Raw genomic sequence first — 17655 nt, forward strand, 5'->3', positions numbered from 1 at the left:
AACCAAATATAGCTCAAATAGCTAAGTTCCCATGTGTATGTACTTGCCAACAAAGACAATTATTACATGTGGGACATCAGAAAAAGAGATGAAGTATCCAAGCATTTTGAAAGACGTCTACTAAGTAAACCTCTGCTTCTGTAACATCGCTATTCATAAGGACTACTGTACAAGCTTGCACACTCAAATAAAGTGGTGATGGATATTTTAATCACATGCACACACACACACACACACACACTGCACTGTGACATTACTAATCAAACAATAAATATGAACAAAAGAGAATGCTGGAAGGAGGAACCATTCAAACCGGTTTGTTACAATGCATTATCCATAACACAGAATTAATCTACACCGAGATTAGGTTTACACCTATTAAAATGCTATTGCATCTCCTATAGTGAAAGAATTGAGTTCAGTTTGTAGTATGAGGCAAACTTAAGCCATGCAAAATAGTGCTGTGGGTGAGATTTGAGCTTAGCACTCCTACTGCATTGCAAAGTTGTTGGAACTGTGCTTGTCAACATGGGAACTAGACTAGATGAGTATAACTAGATGAGTTTTGTTTCTTCCATGCTGTTATTATGATCCAAAACAACTACTAGGGGATCCCTTGGCAAAATATCTGTGAGAATAATTGAGATTTAGCGTGCGCCAGCTAAGAATATTTTGATATCCGTGCAGATAGAGTCACAGTCATAAGGACTGATTACTCACTTAGCTACAGAAAACAATTAACAACATGCAAATCAGTTTCATAATTTTTCACAATAAGCACCTGGCTTTTAACGCAAGTCTCAACCCTCCTGTTGTCCTCGGGTCATATTTGACCCATTTTCAAAAGGTATCTGTATCAGAAATTTGTGGTTTCTTTCAAACAAATTATCAAGAACAATAACATGTATGGTTCTATCCAACGCTCTTCACAAGAAAAACAAATGATCAGTTCACTACTTTTATTGAATTTGGGTGTTTTATAAAATTTTATAGCATTTGAAAAATTAATTCATAAAACAATGTTGAAAAAAACTTTAACGAAATTGTCAGGAAAAGCTTCAAAAACGTAGGGGGAAAAACAACAAACACTTCAAAAATGCAGAAAATAAATTGACAAAAAAAGTGGAAAAAGCGACAAAAGTGTCCAAAGGTTGACCAAAACGTTAAAAATAATTTGTAGTTTAAAATTTTGACCCAGAAAAACAAAAAGTGGCATGGTCAACGGGAAGACAACACAAGGGTTAAAGGAGCTTAAGTCTGAAAGACCGAGTGCAGGCGCAGTGTGTTAGCGTCAACACACTCCATTCCTTCCAGGCGTGAAATGACTACCTGTCTCAAGGTGTCGGAGGTGGAGGGGGGGGAATCAGGAGGAGACTGGGCTCGGGACAGGTGCCATTGTTCCATAAAAAAATGTGAGGGTTTTTTCTTAGGCTCCACGACAACAACAACAAAAAATACAGAGAGAGTAATTAAACATTTAAAAAATGTTAATTTAACAATTCAGAAACCTAGTATGAGCGTTAATGTTTCACATTATTTTCTGAATTAAAACTATTGGACCAAATTTTGTTTGGAGAGCTGTTTGTTGGCCGACTTTTTCCATCTGGGTTTCTATGCTAACATGCTAGCATATTTCCCTGAGTTTAAGTCATTTTTTATTTCATGTAACCTCCATGTTATTTCCTGTACCTTTCTCCTTAATGATATTACTATATTGTCCCATGTGCCAATAAAAAGTTACCTCAACTTGACTCAAAAATCAAATTGTGTCAGTTATTTTCTGTTAGCCGTTAAGTCATTCCTTCTCGTGTTCTATGCTAACATGCTAGCATATTCTACTGAATTTAACTCATTTTTATTTAATTTAACCTCCATGTTATTTACTGTACCTTTCTCCTTAATGATATTAATATCTTGTCCCATGTGCCAATAAAAAGTTACCTGAACTTGACTCAAAAATCTAAATTAGACAGGAAATTTCTGTTAGCCATTAAGTCATTCCTTCTTGGATTCTATGCTAACGCGTTCGTTTCTGAGTAAGCGTTAGCAGCTAGCGCTATTTGAATAAAGATTTCTTAGTATGTATGTATTTACAATCTGTACTTTCATACAGTTTAAAGGTGAAACTTTCTATCAACTCTACAGTTGTTAACAGTTTATATTCAAAACTCTTTCAGCAAAAAAATGTATTAATACCTACTGCATTAAAACTGTATATTATAGTTATAGTCATCTCTTTCCAATCAAGTTTAGCTAAGCTGAACTTAGCTAATTCTCCTATTGTCCATTTACTACATATACAGAGATACTTTAATTGTTTTGTGTGGAATTGTATTCATCATTACAGAAAATGTATTCACTTAGCATTTAGTTTTACTGCTAATATGAGTTCTAATTTACACACTGCCCTCTTCCAATAACTAAGAGGGATAACTGGCCAAATGATGCGCATTGTTGACATGCTTAACTAATGTGACAGTGCCAACAACCTACTGGGGATACATACAATTATTTTGGTGTCTACTCTTAAAAAGATAAAGTTGACCAAGTCTTCAATATTTACATGAATAAATATTCTACTATTAGACTACTATTCAGCTTTCTATGTTAATGAGACATTTCACCTGTGGTCTGGCTGACTTGCCCTTAAACTGAGAGGCAAGTTGCTCAGTCCTCTCATGAATGCTAAGCACATATAAGGGCATTTCATCATCAGTGCGTAGAGGCCTTGTTGGCTCCTGCAGAGAAATAGACAATTCAATCACAAAAGGGATGTACAAGGAGGAAAATTATCTCTTGTCTTTTTTTAGTAGTTTCCAAAAACATTCTCCTTTCCAGAAAGTTTGTCATTGTGGCAAAGGCCACACATGGTTTGTAAGCCATTGTTTTCATAGTTCTAGCTTTCAGCCTTTAATTCAAGCAGAATTATGTAAGATAAATAAGAATGTAGGCCTGTGTGGGTAAAAGGTAAACACAATGCCCTGCAGTTAGTGAGGCTAGCTATCTATCAAAACAACAGACTGCACTTTGAGATTGTACATGCACATGGATTGAACAAGCTGGAGAGACCCTTCACTAAGTTCTCAGAAGTAAAAATTTCCATAAGAGGTCATTCTCAGAGATGTGTTAGAAAATCAGAACCCAGCACCAAAACCTAACCTTTCTGGAAGAGTCAGGAGAGGATAGTGGTAAACCTGGACTCACACTCAGGTCCCGGGACAAGTGCCACAAGCGCGATGGCTTTTTGTCAGGCTCCAGGGGGGAAAGAGGAATAGTTAAAAGCTTGAATTAGACCTCGTAAGACGTGCATATGCCCAGCAATAGCATGTTTTTTTTTTTTTTACATACAGCGCCGGATAAGAAATGTACCCAATAAAACATGCTAATGACACATCATCGGAAACCATATTCTTATCAAATGTCCATGCACGGTGTTCACCTTTGGTGGCCTATCAGGTTTGCCCTTAAACCTGGAGATTAGGCGATCCACCCTCTCCTGTATACCAGGTATGTGAATGGGTCTTGGGTCTGTCAGATGCGGAAGCTTCCACTCCTGGCAAGTAAGCTCTAATGAGACTTGATGATGATTTGGGTGAAGCTAAAGGGTTGATGCTTTCAATAGCACAATCCTATACTAAATAATAAATAATAAAGAAAGGCCTGATTTGACTGTAACGTAAAGCAGTCCGTTCACACCTACCAAACCATTTTCTCCAAAAAATGCCATACCAAAAACAACTGCAGTGACGAGTTCAACGCATATCCATGCAATCTCTCATTTACCCCGTATTTTAGAGGCATCTCGTAGTATTCAAGCTCCTCTTCCTCCGGACTTTTATGCAAATGCTTGAAGGCAAAAATGAGCAGAAACACACACACGCACAGACACACACTGTATAAACACTTTGGTTTGCATCAGGAGTAAACAGATTCTTGCAGGAGGAGTTGTTGACTATCGTGTTGTTGACTATCGTGCTTGTCATGCAGAATCTTTGACAGTGCCCGACAATAAATTAAAACTACCCAAGGTCCCCTGAGTTGCAGCTCGTCAGATAATGACCCACATTACCCACTCTCCGGAAGTAAACAACACTGTAATCCCTATGTTAGAGCATTTGGCGCTGAGTTTGGTTTTTATGTACGCAACACACCGCAGAGGTCAAATCTAGGGTAGGGATAATAAAAGAGGATGCTTTCATAGAACAAACACTGGGGACACTGGATGGGTTTGCCGTGGATTTGTGGCAGAGATAGACAGACACAAACAGACAGATACAGCAGACTGTGTGTCACCTCTGAGTGAAGAGAGAGCGAGGAAGTGGAGGAGGAAGAAGGGAGCAGAATGGTTTTCTTTGGGCAGCTGCGAGAGCCCGAGCTGGACAGTTGGTCCGCGCCACTTCTGGCCTTGAGAGATGAGGGACAGGAACAGCAGATTCAGCAGAGGGTGATGAGAGAATGATGATGAAAATGATACTGCGAGTAAGAGTGAACATGCTTCATACTCCTGTGACAATAAAACAAATTTTCATATTATTTTAGTGAGAACTACGATAACTACGAATAACTAATGTTAGGGAAATCTGTTTATGTCAATATTATTTTTAGATATATATCGGCCAATATATCAGATTTTTAAATTACCAAATATTCGGTTATCGGCGTTGAAAAATCCTTTAATCGGTTGGGCTCTAGTTTAAAGACCAGTATGTAGAAAGCGTTCTAATAGAAAACATGACCACGGTATATAAGAGTGGCTTAAATAATTATATCTTATACACTAGAGACTTACTGCGCAGTGAGAAGACACTTAGGAACAGCAGTGAATTAAATTAATTTAAAGAGAGAGTTTGAAGCTATAAATCAGTGTCTGTGAGGATATCCTTAATCTAGTGACAAGACAAAATAAATAAATAAAAGAATCAGCAGGAGAAAACTGGTGCTGGCTGACACTTCACTGCGCTGACTGTTTATTCGCATTAGAGAAGAATAAAGCAGGATGAAAACCAGGCAGGCAGGCCAGCCGGCTGCAGCTGGTCTTCTGCTGAGGCTGGAGGAGTGGATGTAGCACTGGGTCATATTTCTCAGTAAATAACAATTCAACACACCTACGAGTTAGGTTGGTGGCTAAGGAAATAGCAAGCTTAATTGTATCTACTTCCACTTCCAATTCAGAAACCTAGTATGAGCGTTAATGTTTCACATTATTTTCTGAATTAAAACTATTGGACCAAATTTAGTTTGGAGAGCTGTTTGTTGGCCGACTTTTTCCATCTGGGTTTCTATGCTAACATGCTAGCATATTTCCCTGAGTTTAAGTCATTTTTTATTTCATGTAACCTCCATGTTATTTCCTGTACCTTTCTCCTTAATGATATTACTATATTGTCCCATGTGCCAATAAAAAGTTACCTCAACTTGACTCAAAAATCAAATTGTGTCAGTTATTTTCTGTTAGCCGTTAAGTCATACCTTCTCGTGTTCTATGCTAACATGCTAGCATATTCTACTGAATTTAACTCATTTTTATTTAATTTAACCTCCATGTTATTTACTGTACCTTTCTCCTTAATGATATTAATATCTTGTCCCATGTGCCAATAAAAAGGTTATTTTTTATTATACACAGTAATAGCAGAAGAATAGCAGGGAGCCTGGGGTTGGAGTTTTGTGGTAGGGCTGCACAAAAAAAGTTTTTAAAAAAAGTAAATTTGTGATGTTTTTTTTTGTCTGTATTATGTAGGATAGGATTTGTAGGCCAGGACAGCTCTGCAGGACCACAATACTTCATTCAGAATGGTTTGAAACATATTTCGCCTTAGACAAATATTGCGCCCTTCCCCCTTTGTGATTTGGATACTGCACTACTCCGTTATGCCATTTTGATCAAAGTTGCGATTAATTGTGCAGCCCTCTTCTCAAGTCACAGAGAAGCATCAGAAAAAAAGGTAACAAGAGAGAGGGAGAAGGTAGACATCATAGAAGGACACTAGCCATTCTGTTTCTGTTCTATATCTGGTCTCATATTTTTGTTTTCACAACTCTGATTGACACGTGGCCGCAAATGTACAGGATGAAGAAGACTCCAGGCGTGCAAACATAGACATAAAAGGCTTTTGCCAATCTTTTATGTAAAAGAAAAGGTATTCGAATGTTTTTTTTGGCCTCAAGGACACACACAAATACAGCCGGGCCGATATTAGGTTCTATCGGTATCAATCGGTATTTATAACGGCCAATAAATGAATGTTCAAAAAATAAAATAAAAACAGACAAAACACCCTTCAACGATGTTTTGAGTGTTGGTGTTGCATAGTTTGTCCACCAGATGGCGCTCTACACGTCCCTGTTGCAAAACTGAGTTTTTTTGTTATTGTATTTTTGTTCAAAAGGACTTTAAGTTTCATATCTTAAGTTTGTATTTTTATACATTTTATTTATCAGAGCATTAATATATTTGGATGTTCTGTTCTGTTGTGACAATAAGTCAAACAAGTTTTTCTTAAATTGCATTATCATATTATTTAAGAGGACACAGAAATAACTACAAATAACTAGTGTTAGGGAAATGTGTTTTGTCACGCATTTAGATTTTTTTTGGATTTTTTTTCTTTTAATACATACTGGCTGGTATATCGGAATATTGGATTTGTGGCCAGGTTGGTTCAGTGGTAGAGCAGGCGCTCATGTACTGAGAGGTGTACGCCTCAACCCAGACGTCCAGGGTTTGAGTCCGACCTATGACTATTTCCTGCATATCGTCCCCTTTTTCTCACCTAACTGTCCTGTCAAAAAGGAATGGCTTAAAAGCCCAATAAATAACGTAAAAAGAAAAATCACCAAAATATTTTTATCTATATCGGCCCTAGAAAACCTTTAGCGTCCGGGCTCTACATACAATTGTTATTATCGTAATTATTATGACTTGTTTAGGTCTCAGTGGGTCCTTCCAAGAATCAGGTTGTATAATGAGCTCAGGAGACATTGTCTGGCTTGGTGAGGGGTGGGGTGGGATCTGGACTTAATGGGATGTGTAAGGAGCTGGAGGACTACCAGGGCACTGTAGCTAACCATACCTGCTCCCCCCTGTTAGGCAGTGTCTGACACTTGATCATTTCTTTGTAGCGAATGCTCAGCTGCTCCTGCTGCTGTGTGCGTCTCTGAAGCAGGACAGGAGAGACCATGAACGCGTCGCACTCGTGCGTCTCTCACACAAACACACACAAACACAGCTATTTGATTGAGAAGTTAAAAACAGTCACACCGTGTTAACCACACAACTAGAGCTATTGAGATAATTCCTCCAAATCTCACACAACAGATCTGCACACCGTCTACAGAGAAGTTGAGGCTCAGACTAGTACAAGTCAGCACAAAGCAGCTTTCCCCGCTACGAGACACCACAGGGAAATATGGTTAGAAGGTCAGCCTAGTTGTTAGTCTCTATGGGGATACGGTTCCACTCTTTACCTTTCTCCATGCTGGGACAGGAGCCAGGCGCACCGGCTCATTCAAAGGGGTTTTGGGCGGGATAAGGGGCGAAAGGCAGTCCAGATTGGGCAGAGACTCCCCCTTTGCGGTCAGATAACGATGAGTGACAGCGAGTGTGGCCGGTGAGAGGCCCGAATAACCATGCAAGGCATCATGAAATAGTCCATGATGGGAGGTGGAAACAAGGAGAGAAAAAAGCAAACATGAGAGAAGGAAGTGAATCATGGGTGGATGGAGTCACAGTGGCTGGAAAATAATGTGTGTTCAAAAGGAAATGACAAAGTCATAAGACTATCATGCTGAGAGAGTTGGGTACTATTAATAATAGCACTTAGACATAATTAAACAGCAAATGCCATTCAGAATGTACATTAATAATAAATGAAAAGAGAGGAAATACACAGACAGTGTGCAGAAAGTATTCTTAGCCGAGCAACTGCTCCACTAGTCAGCCCGTATAAATACTCAAAGTCTTCTCCACAAACCTTTAGGTTTTGTAAGTTAGGTTTTGTATTAAAGGTGCCCTGCCACACGTATTTCATTACTTTGTGGTAATGTCTGAAGTTCTACCATGGACTCTGTAACATTTTTTGTGGAATGCCTTGGTTACCTTGTTTCAAGCCATTCTAACGTGGTATAGAAAGCTGATTGGCTAACAGCTAGCCAATGAGAGCCTGGCTATCAGCATCCTTTACCCAGCACAACTGGGCGAGCTCGTGAATAGTAATGAGCTCAAGCAACATGACGTCAGACTGACCAGCTTTTGTAATTGGCCGGATTTCTCCTTTAATGTCTTGTCAGTGGCTAGAGCTGACCGAGGAGGTAGCAGTTCATTTTCACATTCTAGACATAACACAAACATATTGACCTAACATATTTGTAAAAAATGCATTAAAAACAGTGTTGTGTGGCAGGACACCTTTAACATAATAACATAAATCAGCTAGTTACACAGGTTTCTGATGGCCAAAGCAATACAGAAATCAGAAGTAGCTATTCCAAGACACGGTTACAAGACATTTCTTCCAAACAGCAACGTTGAGAGTTGTCTCTCTCTCCATCAACAATACCGTCTAGTGTTCGCATAGCCCACTCCTCCCTCCCACTCTCAGTGGCAAGCAAACCAAAGCCCTGTGAACCAATTCACCCAAGCCCCCCAGGCCCAGTCAGCATTGTGAGGCCGCCTACATGACGCAGGAACAATACCTAGCCTGACCAATATTAGCATTCTGTACGTCAGCTCATTAAACAGTGGCCTACAGCTTGTCCATCATAATTCATGAGACCAGAGGCCCTGTCGCACACAGCGTGAAACCTACATGTTCATTAAGGTAGTCATTGTAAGCAAAAAGCTAACCACAAGGAAATTCTGAAGTTCCAACGATGGCCAGAAAGCACCACAAAATTAACCATGCGACCTCCTCCATACCTGCCGTTTGAGTCCTGTAGGCTGCGGGGCATTCTCCTCAAACTTGGCGAGCAGCTGGGTGGCCATGACTTTGACTTTGTTGTGGTTCCCCGCAGCGCAGGAGTCCATTTTTCTCTCCGACAGGACAGCCGAGACAGGCGACCTGTCGTCACGACCGCTCCTGGATGCCTCCTCCTGTGAGAAAGTAGGAAAACCAGTCAAATCTGTTTTCCTGTTGCCGTCAGTCTTAGAGGGATTCATTAGTCAGTAGTAGCTGATAGGCCGTTTGAAAAATAAGCATAAGCTCAACATCTGAGACGCGTTTGTTGTCAGAATTACTCACATCTTCAGACTGGCTGGTTTTCCTTCTCTTCCCCAAACCGTCCACGTCCTTCTCTTTTTTGTCCTGCTGATGACACATCATGGGTTATTTTCACATGATCAAGTTCAATTTTTGACGTTTTCAGACAAAGAAAGGCGTGCTAACGGGTATTTCTAAGACACTGACCTTCGGATTTCGTTTCCTGGATATTGCTATGCTCTGACCAAGTTTGCTGAGGAAGGAGATGGGAGATTTGGTGCTGGATATCATTGCTGCCTTCTCCTCAGGACTCAAGTTGTGGTTATCTGAATAGAAATGCACAAAGTTCAATAAAAAATAAAAACAACACCAAAAAGTACTGATAAATCTCTCAGTATTAGGGGTAATTATGTATTCAAAGCCTCTTACTTCTGTAATGCCGACACCTCACAAAACCAGATTACAGAATAAGCAGCCCTACTGTATCACCCGCTCTCACCTCCGGGTGGCACTGTGTCCTTAAACATCTCATAGAACTGGCTGAGGTACATGACCATGGAGAGCTTGTCTGGCTCTACCACAGAAGACATCTCCTTGCCGGTCATGCAGGGCGAAATGCCAAACTCCCTCTCCGCCACATCAAATCCCAACTGGTTGTTCTTCTCCTGGTCCCGCTCGTCCAGGGAATCAAAGTCACTGAGGGCAGGGGGGGACAACCAAAGAGAGAATGAGATGGGACAGGATCGGTGGGGTGAATACCATGACAAAGATAAGGGACAAAAAGAAAAAGCTAATCAGAAACCAATAAGCTTTCATCTCAACTAGTTGTAGACATGTACTATTTATTATATATATCTGGCGAATATTTGCGTGGCTGCTGCCGATACACAAAAAAAATCCATATCTGTTAATCCCTAATCTCAATAATCTTAAATCGGCTCCTTTAAACGTAACACAAGACACATACAGACCAAGTGTTCCCAACTTAATTGAGCTGATTTTGAACATCAAATAAGATTGCAACGTTTAGATTTTAGTAGTGGAATTTGGCGGGCAACGTACATTTGAAAATAAGTCAATTTTTTCTGTGTACTAAATAATAAGAGATTGAAAAATATGTGACTTTTACACTAGAATTATTTTTGAAGCCAATAACTGTGTTACAAGATTTATACTGTTTGAATATAGTGCCCTATGGTGGACAAATTATGCAACGCCAACGCTCATAACATGGATGACAGTTCGTTTTTATATATATATATATATATATATATATTATTTTTTTTATCGGCCATTTTAAATGCCGATACCGATAGATTGGGAAATGCCTATTATCGGCTGATAATATCGGACCGGCAATATATCGATCGGGCTCTAATATTTTCCCAGCCACAACCATTCAGCAGAAGTAATGGAAATAAACTGCCACTGATCCTCCATTAAACACTAATGAAGAAGCATTTCTGTACACACTACTGTAGATGTTGTGGAAAGCATTACTGTAAATGTCAATAGGCTGCGGCCGATAATACCATTAAGATGGGTCATCAATACATCTCAACTGCACATAAAGTCCATTTAAAAGCATTAGCATTAGAACATCAGTCAGAGTGGAGCCTCCACTCAATCCATATTAACCGTCCGCCTTGTACATGTGTACACGTGAACGCAGTTTTCCCAAGGTACATCCACCCATCACTCCCCCCTCCCCCTCCCATCATCAAAGGCAGCAGAGCACAACTGCTACACTACTTGGTAAAGGTCAAGCACATACACTAATAGCTCATAATGTTAATTGCCACATTGCCTCCAGAGGGTAAAAAATTACATTAGACAATGTGGATGGCGGCTGTGTTGTTTATAGAGAGTGTAAGGATTAGGAGAGTGTTTATGTGTGTGTGTGGGAGAAAAAAAGCCGGGATGCTAGGAGGGCTCCCTTAAGGGACCCAAGAGGACGTTATGACTGCTAGCTGTCAGCTCATTTACAGTGATGTACATTTCAAAACCAAGGTCCCAACCAGACAATAAACACCAATGGCAACCATCAAACTCATATAAACACAGCAGGCCAATCATTCCAGGCACAGCCGCAGTTTAAACCCTTTCACTCACTAACAATTGTCACTAACAATAAAGGGACACGCTTGGCAGAGTTGAGAAAAGCCGGGGTGGGGGGGACAACAAAACAAATCATGCGAGAACTAAATTAAATTTCCATATTCAATTGAAAATGATCTCCAAATGACACAGCACATCGTGGTGTCAACATAAAACCGCGGCAAGCGGAACACACTTCGCGGCGAAAACTAAAGCCTGGTTACCCAGGAGACGCTTGTTAAAAGAAGTGTTTTAACCCAAACCGCCATCTTTTTTTCTAAACTTTAAGAGTCGTTTTAGTGCGTAAACGTAACGGTCATCATCGCATGACGCTCAGTTTATTGGGCTATACTCAACTCCCACGGCCAATGAAAGTAAAATAGTATTCGAAGTGCCCCCCCCCTTCATTGAAGCCTCTATGTTTACAGGCTTATGGTGATGTGCAATGTGTGAGGAAAACATTGTGGCAGAGAACCGTGATATCAATTCTAAGTTAAAAAATCATGATTCATATTTTTCCCTGAATCGTGCAGGTCTAGTATATAATAGATGGTCCACTGGTGGGGGGCAGGGATATGAAGAAATCCCACGCATCTCTGCCGGAAAATGCCCCCTTCTTATACAGACGGATTAATCTGTGCACTTAGTGGTGTGTGTTCTTCATGTTTTTTCTTTCAGATACTCACATGAGGTCCGGTCTGTATCGGTCAATGAGGGCGCACAGGGCCAGACCGCTCTTCCAAGACATGGTAAGGTCCGTTACGTTAACATTTCTGTATCCCTCCGTTTGTCTCTGACACCAGTTCAGCAGCTTGCTGGATCGAGCTATGGATTCTGGGGTGGCGGGAAGAAGAGACGACAAGCTTGACGTTAGGGCAGCACGTTGAGCAGAATCGAGATTAAACATGGAAAGAAATAGAAATCTATTTTTGGCAGCATCACACATCTATTGCCGGGCAATCTCATGGCCTTGGTCCGGCGAGGCTGAGCATAGGATCATAGAGTTTTGTCATCTATGGCATCATTATCCATGTTAGTACCAATTTTACCCAGCCAATGAGGAAGTATTATGAACCATGAGAGCATTTTAGCAAGGGTGCACATGTAAGGTTAGGAGAGCATGCAAAACTTACAGGAAATACCTTTAAAACAGCTTGAACGGACATTAAATAAAACTGCTAATTAAAACCGTGGTGCTGGAAAGAGAGTGTTAATGACCGAGCTAGTACACACAGAGTTCAATTCACAGGCTGCAATCAGTCCATCCACAAATTCCATCATTCAACATTTCATTTTACATTATTCATTCATGAGTACAACGCAGGTGAACTGTGTAAGCTATTAGGAATCCCTGAAAAAAGCAACACCATGCATTTGGACTTTATTTTACCTTGCAACTGCTTGTCAAGCAGGCAATTGTCTAGAGTGGAAATAGTTCATTATTACATTTCAGCAGCAGTAATTGCAGCAAAATGCTACACTGATCGATCAGCACATTTAAGAATCATTCATGTTTTTCACAATTAAACCAGTTTAAAAGCATGGAATAGATACAAACCATTCCTGGCCAACTTGGGTGTTGAGGAGTTGATCACATTCTCAATTTCAATGTGAATTTCCCTGGACTCCCCTGTGTCGCAGAGGTGCCGCACCTGCAACATACACATATGTTTTACTCTCGGTACATATCTGAAATTCCAAACATAACTGCATTGTATGATTTAAAAATGTGTGTCTTGCCTATGCTAGACAGCAGCTGAGATTTGTTAGCGGTCATTCTCACCTGGCTGGGCTTGAGGAAGTTAAGGCTAATGTTGGGGTAACGCGTGGTTGGATCCACGCTGAAATGACTGACGTTCTTACTGACGTTTTCTGGCGTGGTTTGGGGCAGTAGACGATATATACTCTCCCTAAAGCAAATAGGAAAACATGAAATAACTTCCTATATACTATATAAACTATATAAGCTGAGTCTTATTGATAACTATTGAAAATATAGGGGCTAAATAAGACCATAGATTAAGTCAGAACATTGACATTGTTATCAAACAACACAGAGAGTTATCCAATCCAATCCACTTTATTAATATAGCACGATTTTCACACGATTTTAAGTGCTACACAAAAAGATAATACAGAATAAATGGATAACACGATAAAATGAGGTACAAAAAATAAAGATAAAAGCAATAAATAGAAAATAAATACTGCCAACATACACATAAGATCAACACTCTACCTGGTGTTAAAAGCTAATAGTTATTAATAGTAAAATGGATTGCAGAATAGAGGAGTCACTTTCCATTCAGTTGTTGAGAACCTCTTATCCCATTAGTACTAGCAGATTTGGGACTGAAATCACATGCAGGCACATTTCCTAGTAAAGCACTTAGAGATAAAAGGGTGTGTTTGAAGAGAGAGGATCTGTATGTGTGGCTGTGTGCAAACTAATGATAGACCGATTTTATTGAGCCGATATTTGCGTTATTTGCGGCTTAGGGCTAGCCATACGTTTTTTCCTAGTATTTTTTTATAGAGGGGTGTGAATAGGTAGCTCTGTGTTGTTGGAGAAGCTGTAGTTTAAGTGTAGATCATTCACTGCCCCTCCACCACTAGCACTAGCACAGTCGGTCTTAAATTACAAATCAAGGACTTTATTTAAATGGGTACTTTTCAGGTTTATTGTTTTCTAAAAGGTCCCATGACATGGTGCTCTTCGGGTGCTTTATTATAGACCTTAGTGGTCCCTTAATACTGTATCTGAAGTGTCTTTCCCAAAATTCAGCCTTGGTGCAGAATTACAGCCACTAAAGCCAGTCCCACAATTAGCTTTCCTTAGTAAGAGTCTGTGGCTTTGAGGAGAAGAGGGGGGGCAAGGTGGAGGCTGGGGGTGTGGTCTTGACCAACTGCCACTTTGCTCGTTTGAAAGCCATAATGTCTCTCTCTACTGGGTGAGCCAAATTCTCTGGGCGGGCCAAGCAGGAAAGGGGAGGTAACCTTGTGACCTGATAAGGGGCAGGGTTTAAAATGAGGGATCAAAAGCCGTATCGGCTCCAAATAACGGCTCAGAAAATCGGCAGCCTATACCGGTCATCGGCACTAAAAAAAATACATATCGGCCGATCCCTAGTGCGCACAAGTGTGTGAATGCAAGTAGAAGTGTTTTAGTGTTTCTACACCCTCACCTCTCAGCCAGAACCTCAAGAGGGGTTTTTCCCTGAGCCCAGCTCTTCACCATCCAGCCTGAGTCCATGGCTGCCAGGAAACCTCGGGCGATGCCAGTGCCCATGGGCCAGAAGGGCTGGAGACAACAGCAAACACCAGATTCAACAACCAAATATGGCCACAGGAGAACCAGGGATATAAAAAAGGACAAATGGGTAGAGCTGTAATGCAAGAGCAACGTAGTGTCATTGGAAAGCTTTAAAACCTCTTCCGTCTCTCTCACCTCCAACAAGCTGTCGCCCACCAGCGCCACCAGCAGCTTGTGGCCATTCCGTTGGCGCACCATGGCGGCGTTCTCTGAAGCGTACATGCAGGTGAAGTCGAACATGGCTACGTCGGGCTGGCCGTAGTGGTTGATGGCGAAATCCAGTGCGGGCAGCTGATGGTTGGTGGAGAAATCTGCGGCCTCGCTGGCGTACGAGAGCAGGGCGGCCTGGTCCACGTTGGCTCTGGACAGCAGCAGCTCTGTGTCTGCATAGTCCTGCAGGAGGGATAGGAGAGAGCAGATCAGTGGCATTTAGATGAAAACTTATAAAGCAGAGTTCTCCAGAGATATACTGTATGATGTGAAAAATAAATAAAGATATCACTTTAATGTAATGCAGCCTTACAATACACTTATATTACGTTATCCAATCTCATATCATGATATATATATATGTGTGTACACACACACACACACTATATTGACTCTAGATTCACACATATTTCTTTTAATTACAGTACATAAATACATTGAAGCTTCAATGTTTACAGGCTTGTGGTGATGCCCAAAGTGCTTTAGGTGTACAAAAAAATCAATGTGTGGTACTGCCAATTTGTTTTGTTTTGTCATGGTCAAAAAAATCTAGGCAGAGAATTTTGACATCAATTCTAAGCAAAAATCATATTTTTGATTTATATTTTCCCCCGAATTGCCCTATTGCCAAGCCCTCGATCATATGTAATTATTTAGATACCCAGATTCAGAAGACATGGTGGAAATAAAGGCCCACATAACACTGACATTGCCTTCATCTGTGAAGTTATTCAGACCATGTTAGGTATTCTAGTGTGTGGAAGGGTTACTGAAAGCTAACAAAATAAGTAATATATAAAAAACATAAAAATAAAAAATAAACATTTTTTGTGAAAGGGACGTATGTCATTTGGCAATATTGGCATTGTGTAAATTGAGCAACAATGTGTGCTTGATTGCCCCTTTGAGACTTTACTGTGCTAGAAAGACCACCAAGCCCTTGCAGTGGAATAAATGTGCAGTTTGCAAGTCTCTCCAACATGTAGCATCAAATCACTGCATGCTTTCAGAGTGACATGTTTTCACAGAGGCCGGTGAGAGGTACATTCTTCCACCTTGAAGCCCCCTGGTTGTCCAATGCCAGGCTGGTGGTGGTGGTGGTGGTGGTGGTGGTGGGTGAGGAGAGGCGCAAGGCAGTGGAAGATATGAATGATGGTCGTTTTCTGATTTGGCGAGCTGCCTTGAACTGTGCGAACTTGCCGCCCCTTCCACACTTCCTACATCCATTTCCAAGGGGCAGGACACAGTCAGTTCCATTGCTATAAAAGGATCTGCCTAGGACTTTGAATTAAAAAGGGAACTTCCAGCGGGTTGCTACACCAGTAAATTATGACATTTTCATTAACACATGCCTACACACCTCAAATCCCCTCAGGCTTCAGACTTCAGTGTAAACAAAAACCTCATAAATGCCATTAGCTCACTATGAAAACACACACAGGCTTGCACGTCAATCTAAAATAATCTGAAGACGAATGATGACTGGGAATAGGTTTGCAAAGAAACGCCTATTTAACTGAGACTGTTAAGTTAATTAAGAATGCAAAAAGCCACACACAAAAAGGTCTCTTTGGATCTATTTTGCGCATGAAGACAGACATGAAAAAAGGTATTTCCTGTTTCCTGTGGAAAGTGGCCAGCGAAAGGAAACTACCTTGTATAGTGAGGACACAAACACTCAGCAAGTGTGCTTGAGTTGGCAGTTTGTTCCCGAACACTGTTGGCTTGGTTAGACCATTAGGCCGATACTGGGCAAAAAGAATGAAAGAAAGTCGGACAAAAAAGGCAAGAGAGGGTTCAGACTTCTGAGTTTGTCGGCCTGTGCGTGCACAGTGCCTTTATGTCTACTACAGAGTCAGATTGAGATTCAACAATTGTCTCTCGAACACAAGCCCAGTCCACATTGAGCTGAGTTTTTGGCTTTGATCACTCACATGCAGAATGACTCCTTTCTCCAGCAGGCTCTGTTTTTTGGCAGTCATCACAAAGTAGTGTGTGTCATCCTTGTAGTAGACAATGTTTTCCAGGTCAATACCTTAAAAGCCCAAGAGAAGGATGTATTGTTATATATACCAAACACAATCGTTTTCCTTATTGGCTGTCATGTCTTCATTAGAGGAGCAATTACCCGACTCAGAGCACACAGCCAAAGCCCCGGGGACATCCTCATATCAGCAATAAACTGTGGCAGGCTTGGCATCAGAACTAATGTTAAGCATTTTAATTGGATGAGCTCACAAATTCAGATCTGTGAGCCAAGGACAGCTTATTTCTCCAATTTACCTTTATTTCACCCTTGGCATCCACTGCTAATAGGAATAAGCGAGAGATCTTACAATTCCAAAGACATGTTTTTATGCTGTAACCCCGAGTTATTGTGTCTTACAGTTACTTTAAGAAAACAACATAAAGTCATCGAAGCAATGCGGGAGAAAAGAGCTGTGACTGACCTGTTGCTTCTCTGAGGTCTTGAAAGAACTTCTGGTTGAAGATGAAGGCTACCCCGCTGATCTCCTCAACCTTCGCCTCCGCTGACGTGTTCCTGTTGATGAAGTTCGCGGTGATGGCGATGGCGAGCTTGCCCCGGAACTCCTTACGGCGAAACCCTGTGGAGGGAATTATGAAACCATGAGGAAGCACGGTCTGGAATCATTGGGTACAAACCTGAACTGTGACACCATTTAAAAAAACAGATAGAAATAGAGCCCAGCCCAAAATATATTAGACATTTCTATCGGACTATCGCTATCGGCATATATAAAGACAGAGAAATGTTTCTGATAAATGAACATTTCAAAATGAAATAAAAACGCATTATGCGTTTCTGGATTATTATTA

The 17655-nt window shown here is 40.8% G+C and overlaps 1 protein-coding gene across 12 annotated transcripts in view; it reads right to left on the reverse strand.

Annotated features, from left to right (window-relative positions):
- Nucleotides 1-17655, reverse strand: part of mical3a (microtubule associated monooxygenase, calponin and LIM domain containing 3a) — a 101536-nt gene that overhangs the window by 34212 nt on the left and 49669 nt on the right. For 2 of the 12 annotated variants that reach the window (XR_004657491.1, XR_004657488.1), the window contains exons 6-20: nucleotides 17268-17423; nucleotides 16752-16852; nucleotides 14743-15000; nucleotides 14480-14595; nucleotides 13078-13204; nucleotides 12853-12946; nucleotides 12685-12714; nucleotides 11981-12128; nucleotides 9697-9893; nucleotides 9405-9523; nucleotides 9240-9305; nucleotides 8918-9091; nucleotides 7468-7569; nucleotides 7074-7157; nucleotides 4294-4404 (exon numbers count right to left, since the gene is read on the reverse strand). Coding sequence is in view for 1 of the 12 variants with exons in the window: in XM_034878275.1 (XP_034734166.1) it covers nucleotides 1330-1431; nucleotides 2625-2738; nucleotides 3160-3252; nucleotides 3440-3553; nucleotides 3784-3846; nucleotides 4294-4404; nucleotides 7468-7569; nucleotides 8918-9091; nucleotides 9240-9302; nucleotides 9405-9523; nucleotides 9697-9893; nucleotides 11981-12128; nucleotides 12685-12714; nucleotides 12853-12946; nucleotides 13078-13204; nucleotides 14480-14595; nucleotides 14743-15000; nucleotides 16752-16852; nucleotides 17268-17423 (2282 nt within the window). In the remaining 11 variants the exon portion in view is untranslated. Of the gene's footprint in view, nucleotides 1-1329; nucleotides 1432-2624; nucleotides 2739-3159; nucleotides 3253-3439; nucleotides 3554-3783; nucleotides 3847-4293; nucleotides 4405-7073; nucleotides 7158-7467; nucleotides 7570-8917; nucleotides 9092-9239; nucleotides 9306-9404; nucleotides 9524-9696; nucleotides 9894-11980; nucleotides 12129-12684; nucleotides 12715-12852; nucleotides 12947-13077; nucleotides 13205-14479; nucleotides 14596-14742; nucleotides 15001-16751; nucleotides 16853-17267; nucleotides 17424-17655 lie in introns of all 12 variants that reach the window. The other 10 variants (XR_004657492.1, XR_004657490.1, XR_004657497.1 and 7 more) reach the window with 8 other exon arrangements.

The sequence above is a fragment of the Etheostoma cragini genome, chromosome 8, assembly GCF_013103735.1.
Source record: "Etheostoma cragini isolate CJK2018 chromosome 8, CSU_Ecrag_1.0, whole genome shotgun sequence".
Classification (NCBI taxonomy): domain Eukaryota; kingdom Metazoa; phylum Chordata; class Actinopteri; order Perciformes; family Percidae; genus Etheostoma; species Etheostoma cragini.